The 24,533-nt window shown below is 45.5% G+C and overlaps 2 protein-coding genes and 1 pseudogene across 2 annotated transcripts; 2 read left to right on the plus strand and 1 right to left on the minus strand.

Moving 5' to 3' along the window:
* Positions 1 to 1,328: 1,328 nt before the first annotated feature.
* LOC116885702 lies at positions 1,329 to 1,920 on the plus strand (annotated as a pseudogene).
* A 3,139-nt stretch (positions 1,921 to 5,059) lies between these two features.
* Znf3 (zinc finger protein 3) lies at positions 5,060 to 16,219 on the minus strand. Its single transcript, XM_032887008.1, has 5 exons — positions 16,113 to 16,219; positions 12,889 to 13,014; positions 10,299 to 10,390; positions 9,706 to 9,832; positions 5,060 to 7,904 (listed from the first exon to the last, which is right to left on the minus strand). The coding sequence occupies exons 2-5, from the start codon at positions 12,941 to 12,943 to the stop codon at positions 6,838 to 6,840; spliced, it is 1,341 nt and encodes a 446-aa protein (XP_032742899.1). The 5' UTR covers positions 12,944 to 13,014; positions 16,113 to 16,219; the 3' UTR covers positions 5,060 to 6,837.
* Positions 16,220 to 21,471: 5,252 nt separating this feature from the next.
* On the plus strand, positions 21,472 to 24,301 carry Cops6 (COP9 signalosome subunit 6). The gene is made up of 10 exons (XM_032887032.1): positions 21,472 to 21,588; positions 21,796 to 21,918; positions 22,102 to 22,233; positions 22,437 to 22,525; positions 22,622 to 22,684; positions 23,056 to 23,103; positions 23,427 to 23,541; positions 23,625 to 23,717; positions 23,807 to 23,907; positions 24,029 to 24,301. Exons 1-10 carry the CDS (start codon positions 21,507 to 21,509, stop codon positions 24,167 to 24,169), a joined length of 987 nt encoding a protein of 328 aa, XP_032742923.1. The 5' UTR covers positions 21,472 to 21,506; the 3' UTR covers positions 24,170 to 24,301.
* Positions 24,302 to 24,533: the final 232 nt, after the last annotated feature.

Genomic DNA, 24,533 nt, shown 5'->3' on the forward strand with positions numbered 1-24,533 from the left:
ATTTAAAAAAAAAATTAAAGGATAAACAGGGTAGCTAAGTAACAAATCCATAATTGTGGTAGGATGTATTATACTTTTTGCAGAAACTGGTTAAAAAACATTAGACAATACAGGTGTGTACAATTTACAAACCAGTCCGCCTGGATTATTAAAAGCCTTTTTTCTTGGCAGTTCCTTATATAGCTCAAGCTGGCCTTGAACTTCCTATGTTCAAAGGTGACTAAAGTTCTGATCCTCTGGCCTTCAGCTCCCAAGTGCTGGGATTACAGGCATGAATCACCACACCCAGTTTATGCTAGAGACAGAAGCCTGCTTTATGGTTGCAAAGCGGGCCTTTTGTGGACTGAGCTGTAGTCCTAGCTCTTTCCTTTGTGTATAATGTGTGTTTGAGTGAGGGTTTGCACTTATCAGAGAACTTTGATAATCAGTTCTAGCCTTCCGCCTTACGCTGAGGCAGGGTCTCTCTATGCTAGACTGAGCTTTCGGGCAGTTCTCCCTGTCCTTGCTTGCCATAAGACTATTGGGGTCCCAAGTGTACACTGCTTCACGCACAGGTTCATGGAACTGATTTAAGGATACAGAACCCTGGTTTCATGGTCGCAGGGCAGGCATTCTTGGGGGAGGTAGGAGAACATGCACTGCCGTGCAGTGGCTTCAGAGCCATCTTGAGGGACATTGTTAGTTTGGTAGGAATGGAAGCTGGTGTGCACAGTGAATTGGAAAAAAATTCCACAGAAAATGTGAGGTGGTAGTGATGGTGCCATGGCTCAGGTGATAAGAGTAACTGCCAAGCAATCGCAGGGCCTAGCAATGCTTGCCCAAGCAGAGGCAGGAGTAATCAGTTCAAGGTCATCTTCCACACAATTCAAGGCCAGCTTGTTCCAGAAACACTACGTAAGTGGCTGGAGGAAGCTCTACAGCTCAGTAGAAGCCTCCTTGCCTAGCATTCCTGAGACTGGGTTCAGCCCCCAACAACAAAATAAATAACCGTACGGTAAGGTTCTCACAGGAATTCCTTGGGTAAGTAGAATGGGAGGATACCCAGGGTCTTCTTGTAACTATGATGCTTTTGCATCATCAAAGCAATGTGGAGGGGAGAGGTGGGAAGGGAGAAAGGCTGTGAGGGAGTAAGGGGGCCAAGAGAGCAAGAACAGGGAAGCAGAGCTGGGCCGCGCGGTGTGGTGGCATGTGCCTTTAGTCCCAGAATGTGGGAGGCGGAGAAGGTGGAGGCAGTCGGATCTCTGAGCTCCAGGCCAACCTGGTCTACAAAGAACAGCCAGGCATACATAGGGGGAAAAAAGAGAGCAGTGAAGTAGGCAGGGCTGAGAAGTGATGGAAAATAAACAACCCTGTAGCATGATGAAGAATTAAGACTCGTGAGTCTGTCCGAAGTGGGCCGTTGTTGAGCCAGGGCCAGGCACTACAGCCATGATGGAGGCTGATGTGAATCCGAAAGCCTATCTCCTCTCGGATGCCCTCCTCACCAAGAAGCTGCTAGATCTTGTTCAGCAGCCGTGTAACTACAAGTAGCTTCGGAAAGGAGCCAACAAAGCCACCAAAACTCTCAACAGAGGCAATTCTGCGTTCATTGTGATGGCAGCAGACGCTGAGCCCTAAGAGATCATCCTGCACCTTTCTCCTTCACCTTGTGAAGACAAGAATGTCCCCTACCAATTTGTGCGCTCTAAGCAGGCTTTGGGGCGGGCCTGTGGAGTCTCCAGGCCGGTCATCGCCTGTTCTGTTACCATCAAAGAAGGCTCTCAACTAAGGCAGCAGATCCAGTCCATTCAGCAGTCGACTGAGCGGCTCCAGGTGTAGGCTGTGGCCTCTGCCCGTTCCTGTCTACTCACGCCCTGTTAGTGTGTACTGTTTTATCTTTTTAATTTTTGTCCTAACAGGGCTGTTTTTCACTATCTCTTCATCCTCTACCATTTAGTCTTCCTTTAAAAAAAAAGAAAAATGAAATGATACCTAAGACAGATGAAAGGCAAAATGTACCATTTAACAGGAAGAACCAGGAGAAACTTAACGCCAGGAATAGTGTATACTTTACTGGTCCCTTGTACCTTTGATATAAGATCTCCATAAATGTTGCCATCACTTCTTTGGGTAGCAGTCCCTTCCTATCCCTTATTGTTTGAAGAAATTTGATGTCAGTCCTATGTCTAGGTGCGGTTTACTAATGTCCTGTGTGTTTTTTACGTGTGTAACCTTATATTCTCCCATATCTGAGGCAGTAACAGCACAAAGGGATTCTGGGAAAATCGTGGCTGTTTGGAGCATACAGCAGAGACAGTGCTAGCGGGAGGTCCTGAGTTCAATTCCCAGCAACCACATGGGGTTCACAACCATCTGTAATGGGATCCAGTGCCCTCTTCTGGTGTCTGAAGACAGCTACAGTGTACTTATATACATAAAATAAATATATGTTAAAAAACAAAAAACAAAAAAAACCTAGCTGGAGGAAATGGGTGGCAGGGTCCATCCCTAGAAGATACCTAGTTCCAGACCCCTTTTGTTGTTTTCCTGGTTGCCAGGAAACGAACAGCCTTCACACATCCCCACCACGATGTTCAGCTTCCATTGGTTTTTGTCCACGTTGAGCAGGTAACTGAGTTTGTTGAGGATGTCAGCTGTGACTCTGTGGTTTAGGCAAAGGACTTTTTGTTTTATTGTTTATTCAAATAGTATCTGTTCAGATGTAAATAGATTCCAGCATCACAAAGGTTACCAGAGACTGACATCGACTCCACTCAGTAAATGATCTCTTCTCCCACCTCCATGGAAGCCTTAAGTCATAGAAGTCATGGCAGAGCCAGAAACAGATATCCAAGTCCAATTCTTCAAAGGTATTTCAACCTTTAAATGTATTTGTGTACATATATACCATTGTGTGCAGGTACCAACAGAGGGCAGAAGAGGGCGTCAGATCCCCCTGCAGCTAGAGTTAGAGGTGATTGTGAACTGCCCAACAATGGGTACTGGGAACCAAACTCAAGTCCTGTGGAAGAACAGCAATTCCTTTTAACCACTGAGCCATACCTCAAACCCTGTACTTCAATCCTTAGAGTGTCATAGATGGAGGAAATACTGTAAAGGCTTACGCTTCAAGTCAAAGTCTAAAAAGTCCCCAGCTACTAAATAAAGCAACAAGATTCTGAAATGTCTGACCGCATCTGTTAAGTTCCACATCTGGAGAGGGGATATCAATTCATTGGGTAATACTTAATTTGTACAATAAATGAATAACCTGGAGAAGGAAAAAATTGTCTAATCTGTGAAACCGTGGGCCAAGATTAATGCTTACCTACACATAATGTTTTATCTATGTCAGTTAGTTGGTCATAGCAACAGTACAGCAACTAATACATGTAGGTAGGAAGAGTGTATGGGAAATGAAAACTGCAGAGACTCAGGGGGAGGCTGGAACCAAAGTCCTGGAAGGAGTTAACAAAGGCCAGGGCCACTTTAGGAGTCACAAAAATATGGGATAAGGCATGGATCAGATATTGGCTGAGGAGCTGTAGGGATGAAAAGGAATCACACAGTGCATTTAGAACAACTCTCATGTTTGCAACCTGCCTCAATGGGCAGTTGGTCCTAATTATCATTCTTAGGCTGGACATCAGTTAAGAGTATGAAGGAGAATGGCTCCCATAGGCTCATATACTTGCATGCTTAGTCCCAGTGTATTGTTTGCCCAGGATTAGGTGGAGCTTTGAAGTTTCAAAAGCCCATGCCAGGACCATGCCCCTCTGTCTGTTTCTACTCCCTGTCTCTGTACACACACACACACACACACACACACACACACACACACACACACACACATACACACACACACACACACGTACACCCCTGTGGATCAAGATACAAAGCTCCACCAGTGCTACGTTCCTGCCATGATGGCCATACTCTAACCTCTAAAACTGTAAGTAAGGCCCCAACTAAGTGCTTCCTTTTGTAGCAGTTTGCTTTGGCCATGGTGTCTCCTTACGGCAATAGAACAAGTAGTAAGATACTGTTCTTCTACAAGATCCAAGTTTGGCATTTGGGAACCCATCTGAGATAGTTCACAGCCTATGACTCCAGCTCCATGGAATCGAGTGTTCCTGTACAGCTTCCTCTGGCCTATAACTCAGAAATAAATAAAAATAAAATCTTAAGAAAAAGCAAGAGAATTGTTATTTTAGGACAAACTATTCTGGTAACACAATCATCTTTATGCGGAGAGTCTATACAATTTCATTCATCACTGGCATTTTAAATAATGTACCTAACAAAAATCTATGGTTTATTGGGGAGGGGGTTATGTAGCTCTGGTTAGCTACAAACACATGTAACTGAGGACAACCTTGAACTCCTGACCTTCCTAAGTGTTGGAATTAAGCCCTCCCCAATTTATGCAGTGCTGGAGCTCAAACCTCGGGCTTTATCAAGTGCAGCAAGTACTCTCCGAACTGAGCTACATCTCTGGCCTTTGGGCCTTTTTTCTTTTTCTTTTTTTTAAGTGGGGGGAAAGCTTTTTAAAACTATCATTTAACTGGTCATGATGGATTAATATATAATTCCAGAAGTTGAATTAAGCTTCATCCCTGGAACCCACATGGCGAGAGAACCAACTTCTGCAAATTGACCTCCACATGCATGCCATGATATGTGTATGCGTGCATGAATACACACACCAAAAATAAATGCAAAAACGTCTGGGCCGAGGTACATAATTGCTTCCCAGCATGAGACACTGGGTTTAATCTCCAGCACAAGGGAAATACACCACCTTATTTTGCTATGAGTGAAAAATGTCCTCTAAATTTTTATTTGATAAACAATTCTGTTGTTTGTGCTGCTTGGAAAGACAGAACTTGAAGCTAACTGTAAAACTGACGAAGAGGCAGATTCGGCTCAGCTTCATTTCTGGTAACTAGGATGACCAACAGGGCCCGGACTGCTTTTTTTTTTTTTTTTTTTTTTTTTTAAATTCTTTTTTTTCGAGCCAGACCGAACTTCAGGGCCTTTCTAGGTAACTCACCACTGACCAACCAGGGCCGGACTTAGAGCTAGCCTTGAACTCAGCACAGTCCAGACAAGCCGTCAACTTGTGATCTTCCTCTATCAACCTCCCAAGCTTGAGATTACAGCCTGAACCATCAGGCCTGGCAACAAGTGCTTAAGTAGCCTGGATGATCGGTTCTGTAGTTTTGTAAAATTAAAGACAAATATTAAATCACAGTACTCTAAAAAAAAAAAAAAAAAGTGAGTTCATGGACATCTTAATGTTAATCTCTTTATAACACCCCTAGCCTACCATGTTCCATGGCTGTAACAGCCTTCTAAAGAGGTCAAATCAAGGCAGAGAAGTTGACCCATTGATACACAGGAGTCAAGTATACCTTTTTAGTTTTCAGCACCATTCTTAGACATTAGACCACACAAAATGATCTGTGTAGCTCATAAGATCCTGAATTTGGTATGAAGATGGCTACATACACTTATATTAAAAAAAGTTTATCAAAGAAAAGTTTCAAATCCTGAAGTTTCACTTTAGGATTCCATTTATGGTCACTGTGCTATTTTAACTGACACAAGTGTGACTCCCATACAAAAACACTCCCTTCTGAAAAACAATTCTGTTTAGTAGTGCATTTCACTTATGCTACAGGAAGGACGGGGCTGGGGAAATATGGAAAGCCATCCATTGGGCTGGGAACACTCAGGAAGCACCTCCCAAACCCAGGAGGAGCCCTGCTGCAAAGCTTTAGCTGAAGTCAGAGCTGGAATCCAGAGAGGTCCAGATGCTGAGGCCAGATGTTACATGTGAGAGGGCAGGGCAAGCAGGGGAGGTAAGTTCCCTGAGAGCATCTAGTAACTAGAGGCCGGCATTAATTCACCACAGTAACAGGAAGCTTAAAAACGGAAGGAGTCAGGCCAATGCTAAACGCTTCTGATCTACCTCGGGTTCCGAACCGCTCCTATGAGATTCAGGCAGTGATGTCACAAGGGAAGATATGTGGTCTGCCTACAGAACTGCCTGACTGCTCCTGAAAACATGGTACAACTGTTCCAAAAGCCCAAAGGATAGTCATTACAGAAACCCTTGATGGGGTCTTTTTTTGTTTCCCCCTAACAAAATAATCCCATCAGCACCAAGTTTCCTGAATTCACAGAATTGTGTACCAAAGCAGCATATCCCTTGTCCAATATTAAAGCTGGATTAGGAAGAGTGCCTTTGAAATGCAGCCCCTGGGGCCTGCATTGGAATGGGGGTGTTGTACATGCTTTTAATCCTAGCACTCTGGAGGCAGAGGCAAGCAAGTCTCTGAGTTCAAAGCCACTCTGGTCTAAGAACAACCAGGAGTACATAGTGAGACCCTGTCTCACAAACAAAAAAGAAATACAGCCTCTCTGTTTCTCTTCCCAGAGTGTATGGTGACCCAGAATATTCTTCAGTCTGCCTTCTCTGCTCACCAGACTGACTCCAACTAGTGAAATCATTGGAATTTTGTTGCAAATAAGCATCCATCCCCACCTTGGAAAGAAAGGCTCTTCTGGTGTGAGAAAATTGGTTTAGTGCAAACCCCTTCCCAAAAGGGGGTGACTGGTCCCCAAGCTTCCTTCTGTTCCCAGAGCTTAGTTTACTGCTTGCCTCACAATTTTTCTTAAGACTGCTGTCCATTCCTGGGAAATCCTACTAATCACTGTGTCAGGATGCTTTCCCAGTCAGCCCCACTGTAAGTGAATTGTTTGAGGTGGGACAGACCCTAAATTGGTCCTATTAAAAAGGTAAGGCAAGAGCTCTGTAGACTCAGGATGTAAGGAAAATAGTTTATGGCTCTCTCATGTGGATTCTCTGATGTTTAATTCAGCAGAAACTCTGAATTTTTGCTTTTCGCCCATTACATTCAAAGGCTTCTCTCCAGTGTGAATCCTCTGATGGCGAACAAGAGCTGAGCTATACCTGAAGGCCTTCCCACACTCGCTACATTCATAGGGATTCTCCCCTGTGTGGATTCTCTGGTGCTGAATAAGGCCGGAACTGTAGGTGAACTTCCCTCCACATTCCATACATTCATAGGGCTTCTCTCCAGTGTGGATTCTCTGGTGCTGATAGAGGTGTGAGCTCTGGCTGAAAGCTTTGCCGCACTCATTACATTCATAGGGTTTTTCTCCAGTGTGGATTCTCTGATGATGAATCAGGGTGGAACTCCTACTAAAGGCCTTCCCACATTCGTTGCAAGCATAGGGCTTCTCACCAGTGTGGATTCTCTGATGATGAGTAAGAGTGGAGCTCCAGCTAAACGTTTTCCCACATTCGTTACATTCGTAAGGTTTCTCCCCCGTGTGAATTCTCTGATGTAGAATGAGAGCAGAGCTACAACTGAAGGTCTTCCCACAATCTTTACATTCATAGGGTTTCTCTCCAGTGTGGATCCTCTGGTGCTGAATAAGATGTGCGCTCTGGCTGAAGGCCTTTCCACATTCACTACATTCATATGGTTTTTCTCCAGTGTGAATTCTCTGATGTTGAATAAGGTCTGAAGTTCGATTAAAACTCTTGCTACATTCATCACACTTATGGGGTCTGTCTCCCATGGGAAGTCTTTGATGTGAAGTAAGTTTGGAATTCACAGTGAAGTTGTTCCCAAACTCACTGTACTTCTCATTTCTTTCTCCCATATGAGTGAGCTTTTCCTCAACTCTCACTTGGTGAAACTCTTGTATTTTCCTATTCAGTCTTCCAACAGAGGAATTCCCTAGCTGCCTTTGCAGACTGACTTCTTGTTCATAGGCTTCTTCAAACTTAAGACCCTGAGAAACATCCTTTTGGAATCGTCCCAATATCATCTCACATGACCCCATACCTTCAGAGATTACTTGATCATTTCCAGTTTTGGAATCACCATCTAGCACAATTTAAGAAAAAAAAATGCAAGTGTCATATGTTTTTTGTGAGAAAGTGAATACAAGTCTGAGGACTATAATCATGTATCTGACATTTATAGTGCCCAAAGTACACGCCCTTTTACTGGCCTGAAGAGAGGCCCTTCAACTTGTATGTATAAATAAAGCAAAGTTAAGACAAACAGGCTAAAGAACAGAAGGGATAAGGGGAAAACAGAGTCGGCAAGAAAAGACGTGAACCTAGAGGAAATCAAGGACGTGCTGGGGTGGGAGGAGATGGCCTGCTTTGTTGGGAATAAAAATTAAGTAAGAGGAGCTAAAGAGTTGGGCTTAGAGTTGGGATTTAGCTCAGTGGTAGAGCGCTTGCCTAGCATGCGCAAGGCCCTGAGTTTGGTCCCCAGCTCCAAAAAAAAAAAAAAAAAAAAGAAAAGAAAAAAAAAAAAGTTGGGCTTAAAGGTTAAGAGTACCTGTTGCCCTTGCAGAGGACCCAGGTTTGATTCCCAGCACTAAAACAATAAATTTCTACAAGGGGTGCATAAGCCCTTAAACAAAAGAGTAGATTACTCCTTGGAGTAATCTAACAGGTAAAAGAGGAATAGAAAACTCTACAATGTTCACTTAGACATGGAGCACTATCTCACATGCTCAGAATCCCAGCACACTCAATTATTTAGAAGTCGACTCGTGATGTGGTAAGTGTGAGAACCCAGGGCTAAAGCACCAGGTTTGGTGTTAACAGGATAGGGCTCAGCCAGATGTAGCGGCTCACACCCAGCACCAGAGTGGCTGATGTGGAAGGATTACACAATTTAAAGCCATGCTGGGCTACTTAGTAAGTTCCAGGCCAGCCTCGGGTGCAGTGTAAAACCTTGTTTCAAATAAATGGATATACATGTGTACGCGTACATAGACATAAATAACAAGAAAATACCCTGAAGCTCAAGCTTTGTTGTTCGCCAGCTCTATCACCAATCAAGAAGTATCTAAGTTCATTGTTTGTCTGAGGCAGGGTCTCATGTAGCCTGGGTGGTCTCAAAGCCATTATGTATGAACTGTTATCAGCTGGCCCATCTGCCTCTATTCTCAAGTGCTGAGATTACAAGTTTATGTGTCTAACGGTCTTTTTGTTCTTTCATATATAAGTGTTCTGCCTTCATGTATGTATGTGTATCACATGCATGTTTGGTATCTGTGGAGGCCAGAAGAGAGCATCAGGTTCCTAGGAACTGGGGCAACAGAGGGTTGTGAGCTGTCATGTGGTTGCAGGGAATCAAACAGACTCTCCAGAAGCACAGCTAGGGCTCCTAACTACTGAGCCATCTCTCCAGGCCTGCTTCTGCAAGCCTTGACCTTATACCCCATGCCTATCAAATGAGGATAATACTAACCACCCCAACTATGGCGTTACTGTGAGGATTATTGCAAGGTACCTGTGAAACCTGATACACTACAAATCACCCTACAAATGTGAGTTATTCTCACTGTTACTACTTTTTAAAATTAATTTTTTAATGTGTATCATTCTATGTAGTATGTATGTATGTATGTATGTATGTATGTATGTATACATGCACCAAGTGTGTGTTTACTGCCCTTGGAAGCCCAGAAGATGGCTTCAGATAGCCCGAAATGGAATTACAATTTTGAGCCTCCATGTGGATAACAGAACCTGAACTTGGATCTTCTGCCAGAGCAGAAAGTGCCATCTCTCTGGCAGCATTAGAGTTTTCTAAGACTACATTGTCACTAGCCAACCCTGAAGGCAAGAGATAGCATACTCTGTTGAGAAGCACATGTCCTTACCCAGTGAGAACACATTCCCATAGTTCTCTAGCATCACATCCCTGTAGAGGTCCCTCTGTGCAGGCTCCAAACGCTTCCACTCTTTCCAGATGAAGTACACAGCTACATCCTCAAATGTCACCAACTCCTGAAACAGTCACATGGCCAGACATGCAGTTTCAGGGCAAGGGTAGGGACTGGCAAGACCAAACTGCAGCCAGGATGGAGATAAGTAATACCTCCTTGGGATGTGGGCAGAGGTCGGTCGGAGCAATGCCAGCATGAACATCTACAACAGGGTGTAGCATTGAAGGAGTAGTGATGAGCGTAACTCCCTTCCAAGAGTCCATAATGGAAGTAATTATCTTATTAACATGTATTTATTTGGGGAAGGAGTATCACTGCGCACATGTGGAAGTCAGAGGGCAATCTGAGATAGTCAGTTTGCTCTAACATGTGGATACTAGGGATTGAATTCGGATTCACAGGGTGCCAGCAGACACCTTTCCACTGCATCATCTCACTGAGCCCAGACCTATGGTCTTGATGGACAGAATTTGAATTTAGGGCACTGAATGAGACATTGGAAAGAAAAGAAGGGAACCATAGCTTACCTGAGACTTGGCCTTTAGAAGTGCAGCAGCCAACATCTTGTCCCCGAGACTGTCCTTGTCAGGAAAGGAAGGGACTTTTGAAGAAGAAAGAGCTGAAGGACAATACCAGGGCCAGGAGTCAGTGTACCTGCTTTACAACCCATGGCCACGTCTCAAAACCACCCAGTCTCTCCTTTCATGAACAGCATATTCTTTTTTCTTATTCTTGGTGGGTCCAGGGATCAAAGCTCTGTGCATGCTAAGCAAGTGTTCTACAGCTAAACTCCATTACTTCCCTCTGACTTCATGCCCTTTCTTCAAGCTGGGTCAGGAGCCAGTTATGTCCTCATTTCCCTTCCACTACTGCCAAGTTTTTGAAGAGATTCTTAAGCAGAGAAACATGAGCAGCTTCCCTCAAGCCTTGACAGAAAACACAATACCCACGCTTCTTTTTTCCATCTGCAGATCATTTAAGTCATTATTATACAATAGAAACATGTCCTCACTCTGAACTTGACCACATACTTCTCCTCATCAGCCCTAAGTGTGGTATTTGTGTCTTAGGGCCTAACCCACTACATATAACCAGATCTGACAAAAAGGGCTGTACTGGCTGGTTCTGTGTATCAACTTGACACAAGCTGGAGCTGTAAGGCATTTTCTCACTTAGTGATCAAGGATGGGATGGCCCATTGTGGGTGGTGCCATCCCTGGGCTGGTGGTCTTGGGTTCTATAAGAAAGCAAGCTAAGCAAGCCAGGGGAAGTAAGCCAGTGAGTAACATCCCTCCATGGCCTCTGCATCAGCTCCTGCTTCCTGCCCTGTGTGAGTTCCTGTCCTGACCTCCTTAGGTGATGAACAGCAATGTGGAAGTGTGAGCTGAATAAACCCTTCCCTCCCCAACTTGCTTCTTGGTCATGATATCTGTGCAGGAACAGAAACCCTGACTGAGACAAGGACCTAGGAGCTTTTTCCTAGGAGGCATGGGAACAACAGGCACTGCAGTTGAAACCTGAGGCTCAGGGCTCAGTGCTCAGGGCTCAGTGCTCAGTGCTCAGTGCTCAGTGCTCAGTGCTCAGGGCTCACCTAGCATATGTGTGGCCCTGGGCTCTATACCTACTAAGTCATCTCCCACAAAACTCTCTAATGTTTGGGGGACTTTTCCCTCTGTGTGGGTGTAGGCAGCACTGTCTGTGTGAGTAGTGGATGCATGCATGCCCTGTGGAGGTCAGAGGACAACCTCAGGTATCAGTCCCTGCCTTTTACCATGTTTGAGACAGGGTATTGTTGTTGTTTTCTGCTATGTGTGTCATGCTGGCTGGCCTGTGAACTTGTGAGAATCTTCCTACCTGTAGCTCCCATCTCCCGATAGGAATGCTGGGACTGCACTCTTACTACATGTCTGACTCTAATGTAGGTTCTGGGGATTCGAGCTCATGTCCTCAAGCCTCTGTGGCAAGAGCTTTTACCCAGTGAGCCATCTCTCCAACCCCACAATGCTTTAATGTTTTAAAAAAAAAGTATGAAAATGTAATAAAACACATTATTATTTATATTTACTATGTGATAATATAAAACATTTCAAAAAGAGAGTTCAGAGCAGGTCAGATGAGTCAGTGAATAAAGGTGCATGAGGCCACCAAGCCTGATGACCAACCCCAAATCCACATGATGGAAAGAGAGAAGCAACTCCCTCTGACCTCTACATATGAACCTTGGTGCAGTGTGGCGCAGGCCTGTATATACAGCACACAAATACATAACTCGGATTAAAAAAAAAAAACAACAACAAACTCAATAAAAACTTATTTTAGGGGCTGGAGAGATGGCTCAGCGGTTAAGAGCACTGACTGCTCCTCCAGAGGGCCTGAGTTCAATTCCCAGCAACCACATGGTGGCTCACAACCATCTATAATGGGATCCAATGTCCCCTTCTGGTGTGTCTGAAAACAGTTTCAGTGTACTCATATAAATAAATAAATCTTTAAAAAACAAAAACAAAAACGTTATTTTAGTTTGGGTGTGGTGCCACATGCCTTTAATCCCAACACCCTGGGGACAGAAGTAGTGGATTTCTGGGAGTTCCAGAAGAGCTTGGTCTACAGCTATAGAAGCCCTACAGCATAGGGTAGCCAGGGCTACACAGCAAAACCCTGCCTCAAAAAAGAAGAGAGGGAGGGAGGGAGAGGGAGAGGGGAGAGGGAGAGGAGGAGGGAGAGAGAGAGAGAGAGAGAGAGAGAGAGAGACAGACAGACAGACAGACAGGTGGGGGTGGGAGAATGAGCAGAGCATGGTAATAGACATGTTTAAGGCCAACACTCCAGACACAAGAACATGGAAAATTCAAGGCCACCTGGGCTACATAGTGAGACTCTGTCTCAAAATCAAACAAGCAAGCCCAGTGTGCTGTCCACACCTTTAATCCTAGCAGTCAGGATACACAGGCAGGCAGACCTCTGACATTCAGATCGTCCTAGTGTACACAGTGAGTGTGGCCAGCCACGGCAACAAAGTGAGACCCGGTCGGTCTCAAAAACAAAACAAAACAAAAAAAACACAAGTAAACAACGGAAAGAGATGAGAATGCCCCCCACCCCCACCCCATGCCTTACTGCTCTCTAACAGGGGCCGAGGTTCCTGAGATGCATGGTCTGCCTGGGTTTCCATGGGCAGGGGAAACGCTCTGGTCGCTGGTCTGCTAGCTGTAGATTCTGCAGGAGGCAGGTTTTGAAGAAGGACTGCAGGAACAAAAGATCAAAACTGATTTTTAAAAAGTGCCTCCTGATTTCAGAAAGAGGGAACTGCACTTCAGTACCCAGGAACAGTGAGAAGAGACACATGGGATTGCTCTTTCAGAGCCTCCCTGTAATGAGACCACACACACAAGAAATCCAGATTTCCACAGTTTGCTCCACACCCAACGTTTTGAGTGAAAAGTGTTAACAGTGAGGTGGCTATCACTCCACAGAATGAAATGACTAACCCCGAGTCCGGTATGGTGTCTCACACCCGTAATCCCAGCACTAGGGAGGAAGGGGTAGGGGGATCAAGGCCAACCTGTGCTATAAGAAACCTTACCTTGGGACTAGAGGGATGGCTCCGTGGTTAAGAGCCTTCCTGAAGACCCAGGTTCCTGAAGACCTAGCACCTATATTGCAACTTACAACATCTGGAACTTCAGTTCCTGGGGGTCTAGTGCCCTCTTCTGGCCTCCACAGGTCTTGGTATCTCTCTCTCTCTCTCTCTCTCTCTCTCTCTCTCTCTCACACACACACACACACACACACACACACACACACACACACACACACGCACAGAGGCAAAACACCCACACACATGAAATAAAAATAAATTCCAAAAGGAAACCTTATCTCAAAAAACAATTAAAACAAAAAAACTAACCCCAGTGTTGCTTCCTCTAGTTCTCCTTGAGATCTTGCCTCGCAAATCACACAAGGGGCTAGAGTGACGCTCAGCGGTTCAGAGCACTGACTGCCTTTCTACACCCAGGTCTGCTCTCGTCAGGGCAGCTCACAACTTTCTGCAACTCCAGTCCCAGGGGATCTGATGCCCTTATGTGCCCTGTGGGGACACTTGCATGCACATGGTACACAGAGATATGCACCGGCAAAACACCCATTCACAGGGAATAAAAATAAAAATAGGACAGTCTGAGATGGGTATGAGACCTCATCTCAAAAAGGACAAAACCAACAAAATCACCTTCTTCTAAAGGTCAACCAGTCAGGCTGTTAAGACTCTTGTCTCAGAAAAACAAAAACAAAAAACAAAACAAAAAACAAACATCAAAAACTACAACAATAAAAGGTTAATCAAAGGGCTGGAGACATGGCTCAGGAGTTTAGAGTACTGGCTGTACTTCCAGAGGAACAAAGTTCAATTCCCAGCAACCACATGGTACCCTCTTCTGGCGTCAGGCACTAGGCACAGCATGCAGGTGGAAGACAGACAGACATGGAGGCAATTCACTTATACGTTTAAGACAAAAAATAAAAATTAAAAAAAAAATTATACCGTTGAAATGTTCTGCTGGGTGATGGCGGACTTGGGAGACAGGCTGGCAGTGAGTTAGAGGCTAGCCTGGTCTACAGAGGTAGTTCCAGGACAGCCAGGGCTACCAAGGAAAACTGTCTTGCAACAACAACAAAAAGGGGATCCAGGCACTTGGCGTAGATGGCACGGGCCTAAGATTCTATCACCTGAGGGGGTGAGACAGCAGCACTGTGAGTTGCCAATCTGGTCTCTATCTCAAAGAAACACACACACATGCGCACAACCTAGAAGCTGGGCATGGTGATGCAGGCCTTTGATCCCTGCACTTAGAAGGCAGAGAGGTAGGCAGACCTTTCTGAGTTCAAAGACGGCCTAGAGTTCAAGGACAGCCAGGGTTATTTATGTAGTGAGATTCGTCAAAAAAAAAAGAACAACAAACAGAGTAAAACTGTGGGCCTGCCACCCAGGCGTGGGCAGGGCCTTTCCCTTGCCCTGCTACTAACCCTACTCTCTCATGCTGTTCCTGGGGACCAAGAAAGACCACCTGCCTGTGAGCACAGGCCAAGAGGGGCCTTGCGTTCCAGATCCTTTCCTCTTTCTTGGAGTAAATCCCTGTAAGATTAAAGTAGCCATGACGGGAAACTTAGCACCTTTTGTTCACTTCTACGGTTTTTGTTTATTTGTTTTGGTCTTTCTTTCTTTCTTTCTTGGGTAGGAATTAGGGTCTAGCCCAGACTAGCCTGGAATTCACTCTATAGTACAGGTTGGCCTCAAATTTACATTCATACCCCTGCTTCATTTGCCTCTGTCCTGGGATTATAGATGTGAGCCAGCAAATTTGGCTAATTCCTGGAAATTCACATTAGGTCAGTGTTTCTCATGACCCCTTTGGAAGTTGAACAACCTTTCACAGGGGTTACCTAAGACCATTAGAAAACACAGATATTTACATTACGGTTCATATCAGTAGCAAAAAATACAGTTATGAAGTAGTGACAAAAACAATTTTATGCTTGGAGGTCACCACATGAGAAACTGCATTTAAGGATCACGGCATGAGGAAGGTTGAGAACCATTGCTTTAGGGTGCTGCTGGTGATGTATGATTAAAGGGGTCAAGATGGAAAAAATCAGGTTTAGTTTATTTCTAATATAGATACTTAAGCGGTATGGAAGGGAAACTACCATCACTGTCTTTTCACTACACCCTAGAGAGCTGAGGTGGACTGAAGCGTCTGTGTCCATCTAGGTTCTCAGTGTCTTAGCGAGCGAATGCACTGGACATACTCAGCCACTTCTCCAGGCAGCTTGCTCCGGCTTGTCCATGAAAGGGTATCAGGCAGTAAACGGGACAATCTATCCATATCTATAGGACATGAGATCTTGGTGAGGTCCCCGAGGACCCGAGTTCGCACCTCCTCCCAAGCCCTAGTTCTCACTGAGACCCAGAACTGCTGTCACTCTCTGGCTCTCTGATCCAACTAATGAAAAACTTCCTTCTCCTGCCCCAGCACAGAAATCGGTGTACTGAGAGTACCAAGTTAGGGTGGCAGTCTGTCATCAGCTGCTTTAAGGAGAGCGACGCTGGCGACTTTAAACACTGGGGCTGGGGACGGTGGGAGACACAAAAGCAAGCCCGGAGTCCCAATACGCGACACGAGGGATCACGCGGGCGTGCAGCTGGGGTGGCCGAGCTGGACAGCGACTGCAGGAGGAAGGTGGACCCAGAACCCCCGCGGGCCGCGGACGTGTGAACACCAACCCCCTTCCCCGGCGACCACAACTTCCACCTCACCGCGAGTCCAGGATGTGGCCCCACTCACCCTGGGGACAGGGACGTAAGACTTAAGGGGCCGGACACGAAACAGGTCCACTTGGACCCTGTCACAGTCCCACACAACCGAGAACAGAACAAAGAACGGAAATTGCCCCTCCCTATATCGTTTCCGGGTCGTCCTTTCTCACCACCCACTACAACACCCGAAAGGCAAATGTCCACTTGCTCTCTCTAGGAAAATGGGAGGTCTTCATCTCTCGATGGTTCGCTGACTCAAAGACGATTGCTGAGTTGGGGAAACCAGCGCACCAGACTACGCCACCTGCTGGCCAGGTTGGGAAGAGAGGATGCTTAGGTTGAAGAAGCAGGAGGTCCAGGAAATTCAGGTTACAAGTTCTATTAGTTCTGAGAGTACACTATCACCCAAACCTCCATAGCAAACATAAGAAACTCGAAGAATCCGTTAATATAAATGTACATCATAGGCCGGGTGTGGTGTGCACTCCTTTAATCCCAGCACTGGGGAAGCAGAGTCAGGCGGATCTCGTGAGTTCAAGTGGCCAGCCTGGTCTATAATACAAAAAAAACCAACCAAACAAACAAACAAAAAAAACCCCCAAAAATCAAAAATCAAAAAACAGAAACCACCACCACCACCAACAACAACAAAAACGCACCATGGGCAGTCAGTTTTAAAAAGATTTATTTCAATACATTTAATATTTATTGAAATATTTAATTTCTTATTTTTATCTGTTTTTCTTGCTTATATATATGCACACCTGATTAAGATGTAGGTCAAATGAAGCCATCACCTCTTCTGGAACTGGAGCTATGGTAATGAGTGCTAGGAATTGAACCTAGGTCTTCTGGAAGAGCAGCCAGTACTCTTAACTGCTGAGCCATCTCTCCAGTCCTCGGCTTTGCTTTTAGATTGCTTGACTAGCCGGGCTAAACCCCTGGGTCCCCATCCCCAGCAGTGTACAAACCAGACAATGTGATACAGTACTTTATTCCCAGCATTTGGGAGGTGGTGGCAGGGAGATCAGGAATTCAAGTTCATTTTTTTTTAGTACATACTGAGTTCAAAGTCAGCCTGGGACGTCTCACATTAATGATTCTGCACTCATAAGTTTGGCATGGAGGTACGCAACTATAATTCCAATGCTTTGGAACCTGAAACAGAAGTTTGAGGTCAGCCTCGATTGCAGACTAAAACTCGGTCTCAAAACAAGTGATAATAACTACCTTATTAACAAACATATGTAAAATGAGCTTCCTATAATGTAATAAAATTAATACATATAAATATCAACATTGAAATATAATATAAATGAGCCTCACATTTGGGGTTCAAGAGGTACCCTGAGGCAGATTGTGGTTTGGGGGTAAACAATTTATTCTAAGCATTATTAATGCTGGAGAGATTGTGCTGGAACTTGCGAAGAGATTATAGGCTGGGGAGACTAACAGGAGTGAGGGGTGATATCGCATCTTACAGGTTTTAGAGAGGTAGGTAACCCCATTCCATGTCATTAATGAAGAATCACTAGTACACGCTAGAGGGATGGCTTGGTGGTAAACAGCCCGTACTCTTATTCCAGAACTGGAGTTCATTTCCCAGTACCCAAGTCTGTAGGCTCACAACCACCTACGACTCTAGCTCCAAGGGAAGGAAGAAGTTTGGCTCTTTAGCTAATGTGTGTCTACCATATGAGACGTGCTACCTGTTTGCTGGTGCTACCTGGACGTGCTGGTTGCTGGGTTTTGGTATACTGCCTTAGGGGAAGTGAGGGTTGCAGAATCACAGGATAATGCATGTGATTTGTCTCAAGCAAACATTTTGTTTGTTTGTTTGTTTTACAGCAGCTATGAGGATGGAGAAGGGAGTTCTGCAAATCAGCATGGCCCGACTAGTCCTGAGTCCAAGCCTAACATTTTCTTTTTCTAAAGATTTATTTATTTTATATATGAGTGCACCATATCTGTCCTCTGACACACACCAGAAGAGAGCACCTGATCCCATTACAGATGGTTGTGAGCCACCATGTGGTTGCTGGGAATTGAACTCAGGACCTCTGGAAGAGCAGTCAATGCTCTTAACCACTGAGCTATCTCTTCAGCCCAACATTTTCAAATAGAACCTTTTAATTAGTCAACTGATTCATTGAACAAGGTATCACTCTGAAACTCTGGCTGGCCTGGAACTTGCTATGTGGACCAGGCTGGCCTGGAACTCATAAAGATCCCTCTGCTTCTGCTTCCCCCGTGCTGGAATTGAAGGTGTGTCCTACCATGCCTGGTTCTCAAGGAAGCATTTTGTTTGACATAAAATGCTGTCCTCATGGGGCTGGAGAAATGACTCAGGGAAGTCTTTGTTCCTGAGTATGCTCAACTATATCTCTCACTTAATGGGACTAAGAGCTAGTTTATTCTTTTTTTTTTTTTTTTCTTTTTTTCGGAGCTGGCGACCGAACCCAAGGCCTTGCGCTTGCAAGGCAAGCGCTCTACCGCTGAGCTAAATCCCCAACCCGAGCTAGTTTATTCTTAGTACTGTTTGAGTGATCATGGTCTAGGAATGCAGATTAAGGTTTCCCCAAATTTCATGTTCTCACACGGAAGCAGTTTCATGTAATGTTATAGTTTTACAGAACAATGAAAGTCCCACATTATGGCAAGCTAAAAATACATTGGTGGTACATCAAGGAGAGAGGGCTAAGCTGGAACAAGCTTTACTACAGGCTCTCGGATGCTATCTGATGACGTTCTTAACTTTGGGGTTGGTGGAAGCTAGAAGTCTGTTAGTTAATAGATACTAAATCTACAGGTTTAGATTTTAAATAGATTTTAACATCATAGGATGTTTTGACACAGAAGTGGGCAAGGAATGGCTGTTTAGGGGGCTGTTTGGGTAAATCAGACTCTGGACCAGCAACATTCCGAACTGTCCACATTACTGGGGCTCTAATCAGTCAGTCAAACTCTGCAGACACATCTTCCAAAGCCCGGCAGCCCATAAACAGCAGACAGCTTTCATTGTGACCACCTCCTGCAAGCTGTCCTCTGACCTATGCTGTGGAATACACATCACACACACACACACACACACACACACACACACACACACACACACACAATAAAAAACAGAAGTGTTCTCCTATATATTATTATTGTTTTGTTTTTCAAGACGATTTCTCTGTGTACCCCTGGTTGTCCTGGCATTTGGTTTATAGACCAGGCTGGCCTCAAACTCTGAGATCTGCCTGTCTCTGCCTCCTGAGTGCTAGGATTAAAGGTGTGTACCACCACTGCCTGAGTTTTCTATACATTATTAAAATCTGAAAAAAAAATATCATTCCAAGACAGATGAAGGGGACCCAGCTTTCCCTGAACTCTAGATAGGTGCTGAGCGTTTTAAACATACTGTTAAATTGCTCTTAGCATTAATGATGATGTTTTCTTTGTTTTGTTTTATAGTATTAAAAACTTTCAATGTTTATTTTCCTGTAAGTAACCAAAGACATTGGGAATAGGGCAATTTAACTCCCTAATTATCATCTATTGTACCCATCCCTCTCACTGTCTCTGATGCCCTGGGGAAAAAGGACTGTCAATCAAGTTAGCCAGACTACCCTTAGACCAGCACCAGCAGTCAGGCACATACAACAGAAGCTGTGTAAAGATTGAAGCTGATTTCCCAAGCTTCTGAAGACATAGCTTCCCCTTTGTGTTTGACACAGTTGCTACCAGATATTTTGCGGTCATGGGCCTCTATGAAATGTAGACGAACCTGAAAGCATTTCCACCTTGACAGGAAGGGAACCCTTTCTCTAGTGGAAGGACTACTGTGAATCAGTGCAAGGCCACGATTGGTCCAAAGCACATATGTCTATGACTGTGATTGGTTAAAAAAGAAAGAAAGAAAGGAAGGAAGGAAGGAAGGAAGGAAGGAAGGAAGGAAGAAAGAAAGAAAGAAAGAAAGAAAGGCTGTTATTGGCCCCAAATGAATGACTGTGGGCCAAATGCTCTTTCTTGACTTTTTTTTTTTTTAAGATTTATTTATTACATATTACAAGTACACTGTAGCTGCTCAGACACACCAGAAGAGGGCATCAGATCTCATTATAGATGGTTGTGAGCCACCATGTGGTTGTTGGGATTTGAACTCAGGACCTCTGGAAGAGCAGTCAGTGCTCTTAACTGCTGAGCCATCTCTCCAGTCCCTTTTTCTTGACTATTAAAGCAGGTTGCTTAGCCTCAGGTATTGATCCAAGTAGGAAACATAATTGTCTTAATCACTGTTCTATTGCAGTAAAGAGACACCATGACCAAGGCAACTCTCCCCCAACCCCTTTATTGTGAGACTTTGTGTAACCTTGGCTGTGATGGAATTCATTTTGTTGGCCAGGCTGGCCTTGAACTCAAGAAATCTGCCTGTCTCTGCCTCGATAAGTGCGCGGATTAAAGGCATGGGCCACAAGCCTTCCCAGTAGCAGTCACTAGGTTGTGTAGAATCAGGTTGCCTTGCAACTGAAGAAGCAGCTGAACAGTTGGAGTAATCCACTGGGGAGATGGCTCGGGGGATAAAGTGCTTGCTTTGTAAGTGTTAGGACCCGATTTTAGATCCTCAGTTCACCGTTTTAATATTTTTATTTATTTATTTTATATGAGTACACTGTTGCTGCCTTCAGACCCACCACAAGAGGGCATCGGATCTCATTACAGATGGTTGTGAGCCACCTTGTGGTTGTTGGGAATTGAACTCAGGACCTCTAGAAGAGCAGTCAGTGCTCTCAATCACTGAGCCATCTCTCCAGCCCCCCAGCTCACCGTTTTAAAAACAAGGCAGGCTGAGCACGCTGTACACTTTGAATCTCAGCACTCAGGAAGTAGAGGCAGGTAGATCTCTTTGAGTTTGAACTCAGCCTAGATGAATAGCAAGTTCCAGCCAGCTGGGCAACACGGTTAGATCGCAGTTCAACAAACAAGTGACCAAGTCACTATAGATTATATGCAACGTGTAAAATGTTATATCCTTAATAAATTACAGCGTTTCCTCTTTTTGATCGCAATTTTCTCTGCGTCTAGTATTGACAAGGTATCCACTTTGAGACCTGGAAACTAACAGCCCTACTTGGGAGGTAAAGGCGAGAGGACCAAAAGTTCAAAGCCATTCTTAGATACACAATACAGAACTCATGGCCAGGCCGGTTTACATGAGAACCGGTAGCAGCAACACAACACAACACAACACAACACAACACAACACAACACAACACAACACAACACAACACAACACAACACACTGAGAACCATGTGCTACCAAGTACTGGCAGACGCCCCGCCCATTAGCAACACCGAGTACACACTGAGCATGCGCAGCTCGCCGACGGAAGCCGAGAAGGAAAGGGGCGGGCCGTGGCTGGCGGGCGCGGGGAAAATGGCGGCGGCGGCTGCGGCTGCGGCGGCGGCGGCGGCGAACGGGAGCGGAGGGAGCAGCGGCATGGAGGTGGATGCAGCAGGTAACGGAGTGCACGGAACGACTTCTGGAGTCGCCCTTGCGGAGTGTCTTGAGTACTTCTTAAGCCTGGGAGAAGCGACATCTCTCCCAGGATAACTTGAGGGCAGGGATGGACGGCCCGGCTCTACCGGTCCTCTGCTCCCATGTCTAGGGGAGAATATGTGGGCCCGAACTCTCACCCGCTATGTTTTTCTTTCACTTTTAACAGTCCCCAGCGTGATGGCCTCCGGAGTGACTGGGAGTGTTTCCGTCGCTCTTCATCCCCTTGTCATCCTCAACATCTCAGACCATTGGATCCGCATGCGCTCCCAGGAGGGGCGGCCTATGCAGGGTGAGTGTTGTGTGTAAATCTCAAAATCTCCTCTTGGAGATCTCCTCCAGCCCCCCCCCCGCCCCCTTTTCCAAATTACTGTTTCCCCTGTCATTAATACACACTGACTTCAGAGTCTCGGGAAAGGTTTTCGATGCTTGAACCTCACCTGTTTTCCTTGCACTTCTGCTTCTCTCTCCTTAGTGATTGGGGCTCTGATCGGGAAGCAGGAGGGGCGAAATATCGAAGTGATGAACTCCTTTGAGCTGCTGTCCCACACCGTGGAAAAGAAGATTATCATTGACAAAGAATATTATTACACCAAGGAGGAGCAGTGTGAGAAGGGAATAGAAGTGGGCGGGAGGGAGAAGTGGGGAGATTTTTGTTTTGTATTTAGAATAGAAAGGTATAGTTATGCTAAACTGACCCAAAATTTGAGGGAGGGAGGAAGGGAAAAGCTGGTAAGGAAACACACCAGGTCCATCAAACTCAGGAAGAGAGGTTTAAAGAAATATTTACTCTGGCCCCTTCTTCTCCAGTTAAACAGGTTTTCAAGGAGCTGGAGTTTTTGGGTTGGTATACCACAGGGGGGCCACCTGACCCCTCAGACATCCACGTCCATAAGCAGGTATAAAAGCTCAAATGTGTGCATGTTGGGGAAGAGAACAGAAGGTTAGGGGAAGAAGAGATACTGACTTTTTCTGGGCTTTGCCTTATCTTCTAGGTTTGCGAGATAATTGAGAGTCCTCTCTTTCTGAAGTTGAACCCTATGACCAAGCACACAGATGTGAGTATTGTTGACCCTATGACCCTCTGTCTTGATCATCTGCCCCTATGCCTCTGCTCTGATTTACTCTGTGACATCATGTGTATTAGAGAACGCTTGAGTTGAATCTCCACGCTGCTGTTTACTTACGCCCATCAGTTGTGTAACTTCATCTCTTCAGTGGTGTCGCCATATGTAATGTGGGTAAAACTTACTCCAGTAAAGAGAAAATTGTGAGCTAAGTGTGGCAACAACACTTGTAATCAATTTTAGCACTCAGGAGATTGAGGCAGGAGGATTGTGAGTTCAAAGCCAGCCTGGCAAGTATGTAAGTTCAAGTGCATTTGCTTCTAGTAAGAGCTGTTCTCTTGTCTCCGTCTGTGTTTTTACAGCTGCCTGTCAGCGTTTTTGAGTCTGTCATCGATATAATCAATGGAGAGGTAATAGTTACCCTGCAATCTTCAAATCCTGCTTTAGCCTGTCTCCTAAATGCTGTGCACATGTGCACAGGCATGGGGCAACCCTGGGTGTTTGTCGTAGCTTTCTACCTGGAGACAGAATCTCGTGTTTGCCAGGCTGGTTGGCCTGTGAGCTTCTGGGATTTGTCTTCACTTCCCATTTTGCTGTAGAAGTTCTGGGATTCTACAGACACATGCTGCCACATCTTGATCCTTAGTCTCGTGCAGCAAGCGCTCTACCCACTGAGCCGTCTGCCCAGCCCTGTTTCCTGGCTCTCCCTGCATGAGAACCCTTTACTCTGCAGGCCACAATGCTGTTTGCTGAACTCACTTACACTCTGGCCACTGAGGAAGCTGAACGTATCGGTGTAGACCATGTGGCCCGGATGACAGCTACAGGCAGTGGGGAGAACTCCACTGGTAAGGGGGTTGAATTCAGTTCTTTGGAGGTATGGGTTGGGTGTGGCCACCTGCTGCCTTTCATTTGTCCTGTCCCCCTGCAGTGGCTGAACACCTCATAGCTCAGCACAGCGCCATCAAGATGCTGCACAGCCGTGTGAAGCTCATTTTAGAGTACGTCAAGGCCTCTGAAGCAGGTAGGAGAGGTACCTCACCTTTAACCATCTTTCCTCCCTCCTGGAGAAGTGACAACATCCACATCAGTGCAGCCTCATTGTGCCCTTAGGAGAGGTTCCCTTCAACCATGAGATCCTGCGGGAGGCCTATGCCCTATGCCACTGTCTTCCGGTTCTCAGCACTGACAAGTTCAAGACAGACTTTTATGATGTGAGTGTTAATACCCTCGATGGGGAGGTGGGGCTCACAACCACCTCAGGCAGGTGAAACTCAGTGTCATTGGCTAATACGAGGGACCCCTGGGGAACTGGTTCTTTCTGTTCCCTCCCAGCAATGCAATGACGTGGGGCTTATGGCCTACCTCGGCACCATCACCAAAACGTGCAACACAATGAACCAGTTTGTGAACAAGTTCAACGTCCTGTATGACCGACAAGGCATCGGCAGGCGGATGCGGGGACTGTTTTTCTGATGAGAGCTCTTGGAAGGGATGCTGTATGGGGCTCAGACAACTGTGCCACGGGACTGAGCACATTCCCCTTAGAGAAACTAATAAAAGAACAGCCCCTTAGCAGCCCTTCCAGTGGCTTTGTCCTCTCAGGCACAATGGTTTCTCACCTGGACTCTTCATTCAAGCAGCCTCACTCAGACAGGACCCATTTATCAACACTTTGACCACCTCCCCACCTTTTAATGACTCAGGACCCTTGTAGGCAGAGTGTGATAGGACTGCCTGCCGACTTTCCAGTTCTTCCTTGTTCTGTCCTCAACTCCTCCAGAAAATGACTCCAGACAAATGACTGTTTCCCCAAGCTAATTTCACTGCAAGTGAAGGG

The sequence above is a fragment of the Rattus rattus genome, chromosome 16 (genome assembly GCF_011064425.1).
Source record: "Rattus rattus isolate New Zealand chromosome 16, Rrattus_CSIRO_v1, whole genome shotgun sequence".
In the NCBI taxonomy this organism is placed as follows: domain Eukaryota; kingdom Metazoa; phylum Chordata; class Mammalia; order Rodentia; family Muridae; genus Rattus; species Rattus rattus.

What these genes read in the sequence shown, in the direction of transcription:
- Znf3 (XM_032887008.1), bottom strand. Translation starts at nt 12,943, where the DNA reads ATGGAAACCCAGGCAGACCATGCATCTCAGGAACCTCGGCCCCTGTTA. An exon ending in TCGGCCCCTGTTAGAGAGCA is followed by an intron (nt 10,391 to 12,888) that starts GTAAGGCATGGG and finishes ATTGTCCTTCAG; the next exon opens with CTCTTTCTTCTTCAAAAGTC. An exon ending in TGGGAATGTGTTCTCACTGG is followed by an intron (nt 7,905 to 9,705) that starts GTAAGGACATGT and finishes AAATTGTGCTAG; the next exon opens with ATGGTGATTCCAAAACTGGA.
- Cops6 (XM_032887032.1), top strand. Translation starts at nt 21,507, where the DNA reads ATGGCGGCGGCGGCTGCGGCTGCGGCGGCGGCGGCGGCGAACGGGAGC. An exon ending in CATGGAGGTGGATGCAGCAG is followed by an intron (nt 21,589 to 21,795) that starts GTAACGGAGTGC and finishes CACTTTTAACAG; the next exon opens with TCCCCAGCGTGATGGCCTCC. An exon ending in TCAAGACAGACTTTTATGAT is followed by an intron (nt 23,908 to 24,028) that starts GTGAGTGTTAAT and finishes GTTCCCTCCCAG; the next exon opens with CAATGCAATGACGTGGGGCT.